General features: G+C 48.9%; 1 protein-coding gene across 1 annotated transcript; it reads left to right on the top strand.

Annotated features, from left to right (window-relative positions):
• Positions 1–576: 576 nt before the first annotated feature.
• On the top strand, positions 577–2,316 carry LOC308633218 (histone acetyltransferase KAT2B-like; the record flags this gene model as incomplete). The annotated part of the gene is made up of 1 exon (XM_081265751.1): positions 577–2,316. The coding sequence occupies exon 1, from the start codon at positions 592–594 to the stop codon at positions 2,314–2,316; it is 1,725 nt and encodes a 574-aa protein (XP_081121877.1). The 5' UTR covers positions 577–591.
• Between the last annotated feature and the right edge of the window lie 706 nt (positions 2,317–3,022).

The raw sequence follows: 3,022 nt of genomic DNA, 5'->3' as shown, positions 1-3,022 counted from the left end.
TTTTAATAGAAGAGAAATTCTTAACATCAAGATAATTAAGACAATAAAAATATTATGAAAAAATATTTTTTTTGTAATTTATTTGTTTATGGACTTGTGACATTCAAAATCCTGTCTTATTTCCAAGCTGAAAGAACATATCACATTGGCCTCGCCCCCTGGCGGGCGAGCGCTAGGTGTAGGGACTCCCGGGCTGGGGGCGCACACCCGCGGGCGGCGGAAAAGAGGCGGCTGGGGCCACACTCGGAGGCCGGCACTCGCCCGTGCGCACCGCCGAGGAACACGTCCGCGGACAGGGCGCGGAGCAGAGCCCTGGGAAGGAGAACCGGGGGAGGACGTGTGCAGTGGCGGCGGCGGCCTCGGAGCCGCTAGTCCCCTCCCTCCTCCTCGGGGAGCAGCCGCCGCCGCCGCCGCCGCCCTCAGCGCGCGGGCCGCGGCCCGGAGCGGGCGGGCGGGCGGGCGGGCGAGCGGCGCGCGGGGGCGGGAGGGCGTGGGGGAGGGTCTCGCGCTCCCAACGACCGAAGCCCGAGCGGGAGACCCTGGCGGCGGCGGCGCCTGACACTCGCGCCTCCTGTCGTGCTCTGGGGCGGCATGTCCGAGGCTGGCGGGGCCGGGCCGGGCGGCTGCGGGGCGGGAGTCGGGGCAGGGGCCAGGGCCGGGGCGCTGCCCCCTCCGCCCGCAGCGCTGCCGCCCGCGCCGCCGCAGGGCTCCCCCTGTGCCGCCGCCGCCGGGGGCTCGGGCGCCTGCGGTCCAGCGACAGCAGTGGCTGCGGCGGGAATGGCCGAAGGACCGGGAAGCGGTGGCTTGGCCCGGATCGCGGTGAAGAAGGCTCAGCTGCGCTCCGCCCCGCGGGCCAACAAACTGGAGAAACTCGGAGTGTACTCCGCCTGCAAGGCCGAGGAGTCCTGTAAATGTAATGGGTGGAAAAACCCCAACCCCTCTCCCACTCCCCCCAGAGCCGATCTGCAGCAGACCATTGTCAGTCTCACGGAATCCTGTCGGAGCTGTAGCCATGCCCTAGCTGCTCATGTTTCCCACCTGGAGAATGTGTCAGAGGAAGAAATGAACAGACTCCTGGGAATAGTGTTGGATGTGGAATATCTCTTTACCTGCGTCCACAAGGAGGAAGATGCAGATACCAAACAAGTTTATTTCTATCTATTCAAGCTCTTGAGAAAATCTATTTTACAAAGAGGAAAACCTGTGGTTGAAGGCTCTTTGGAGAAGAAGCCTCCATTTGAAAAACCTAGTATTGAGCAGGGTGTGAATAACTTTGTACAGTACAAATTTAGTCACCTACCATCAAAAGAAAGGCAAACAATTGTTGAGTTGGCCAAAATGTTCCTAAACCGCATCAACTATTGGCATCTGGAGGCTCCATCTCAACGTCGACTGCAATCTCCCAACAATGATATTTCTGGATACAAAGAGAACTACACAAGGTGGCTGTGTTACTGCAATGTGCCACAGTTCTGTGACAGTCTACCTCCGTATGAAACCACCCAGGTGTTCGGGAGAACATTGCTTTGTTCAGTCTTCACTGTCATGAGGCGACAGCTCCTGGAACAAGCAAGACAGGAAAAAGACAAACTGCCTCTTGAGAAACGAACTCTAATCCTCACCCATTTCCCAAAGTTTTTGTCCATGATAGAGGAAGAAGTTTATAGTCAAAACTCTCCTATCTGGGATCAGGATTTTCTTTCAGCCTCTTCCAGAACCAGCCAGCTAGGAATCCAAACAGTTATCAATCCACCTCCTGTGGCTGGGACAGTTTCATACAATTCAAACTCATCTTCTCTTGAGCAGCCAAATGGAGGGAGCACCAGTCCTGCTTGCAAAGCCTCTTCTGGGCTTGAGGCAAACCCAGGAGAAAAGAGGAAAATGAATGACTCTCACGTTCTGGAGGAGGCCAAGAGACCCCGAGTTATGGGGGATATTCCTATGGAATTGATCAATGAGGTCATGTCTACCATCACAGACCCTGCAGCGATGCTTGGACCAGAGACCAATTTTTTGTCAGCACATTCGGCTAGGGATGAGGCAGCAAGGCTGGAAGAACAGAGAGGTGTAATCAAGTTTCATGTGATGGGCAATTCCCTGAACCAGAAACCAAACAAGAAGATCCTGATGTGGCTGGTTGGCCTACAGAATGTGTTCTACCATCAGCTGTCCCGAATGCCATGGCAGACTTACAGCGAGTTTTTACCAATTGCAAAGAGTACAACCCCCCCTGAGAGTGAATACTACAAATGTGCCAATATCCTGGAGAAATTCTTCTTCAGTAAAATTAAGGAAGCTGGATTAATTGACAAGTGATTTCTTTTCCCTCTGCTTCTTAGAAACTCATTGAGCAGTGTGCCTAAAGCAAGGTGGTTTAGTTTCTTAAAGAATTGGATGATGTGTCGAAGAGACTTGTAAATGTAATAATTAGCACTTTTGAAAAAAAAAACCTCCTTTTAGCTTTCAGATATGTATTTAAATTGAAGTCATAGAACATTTTCATTTTATGGAATAGATTTTAATCTATTTACTACTATTATGTAAATTTTCTATGGCATGTCCATTAGCCAACTATTCCATGATAGATGATCAGGGGTTTCCTCAAAACTTGTATGTGAGGAAATTGCACATAGTACCATGATTTGGGGGAATCTAGAAAATTTTCAGACCGTGAATGTTTCCATTTTTTCTAATGGAATGTGAGAGTTTATTTTTATTTTATTCTGAAGGATTTTAAGGAAGGGATACATGATAAAGGGCCCTGTAAAAGGTTAAATATGTGATGTTGAAGTCTCATTGTAGACTTTATATATATATATATATATATATATATATATATATATATATATATATATATATATTTAAAACACTCATCTAGATGAGGTGCTTTGAGCAGTTCTGAAAAATGCAGTTTCACAAAAGCAAACTGCTTTGATTCCTAAGGAAAAAATTCTAAATAATGCAAACTTTTTATAAGTATCTGGGGTTTTGATAATTCTGTGTACCTACAACAAATTTGTGA

The sequence above is a fragment of the Spermophilus citellus genome (genome assembly GCF_964194105.1).
Source record: "Spermophilus citellus genome assembly, chromosome: 14".
Taxonomy (NCBI): Eukaryota; Metazoa; Chordata; class Mammalia; order Rodentia; family Sciuridae; genus Spermophilus; species Spermophilus citellus.
The sequence above is the reverse complement of the archived record's forward strand: the minus strand, read 5'-3'. Positions and strand labels throughout refer to the sequence as shown.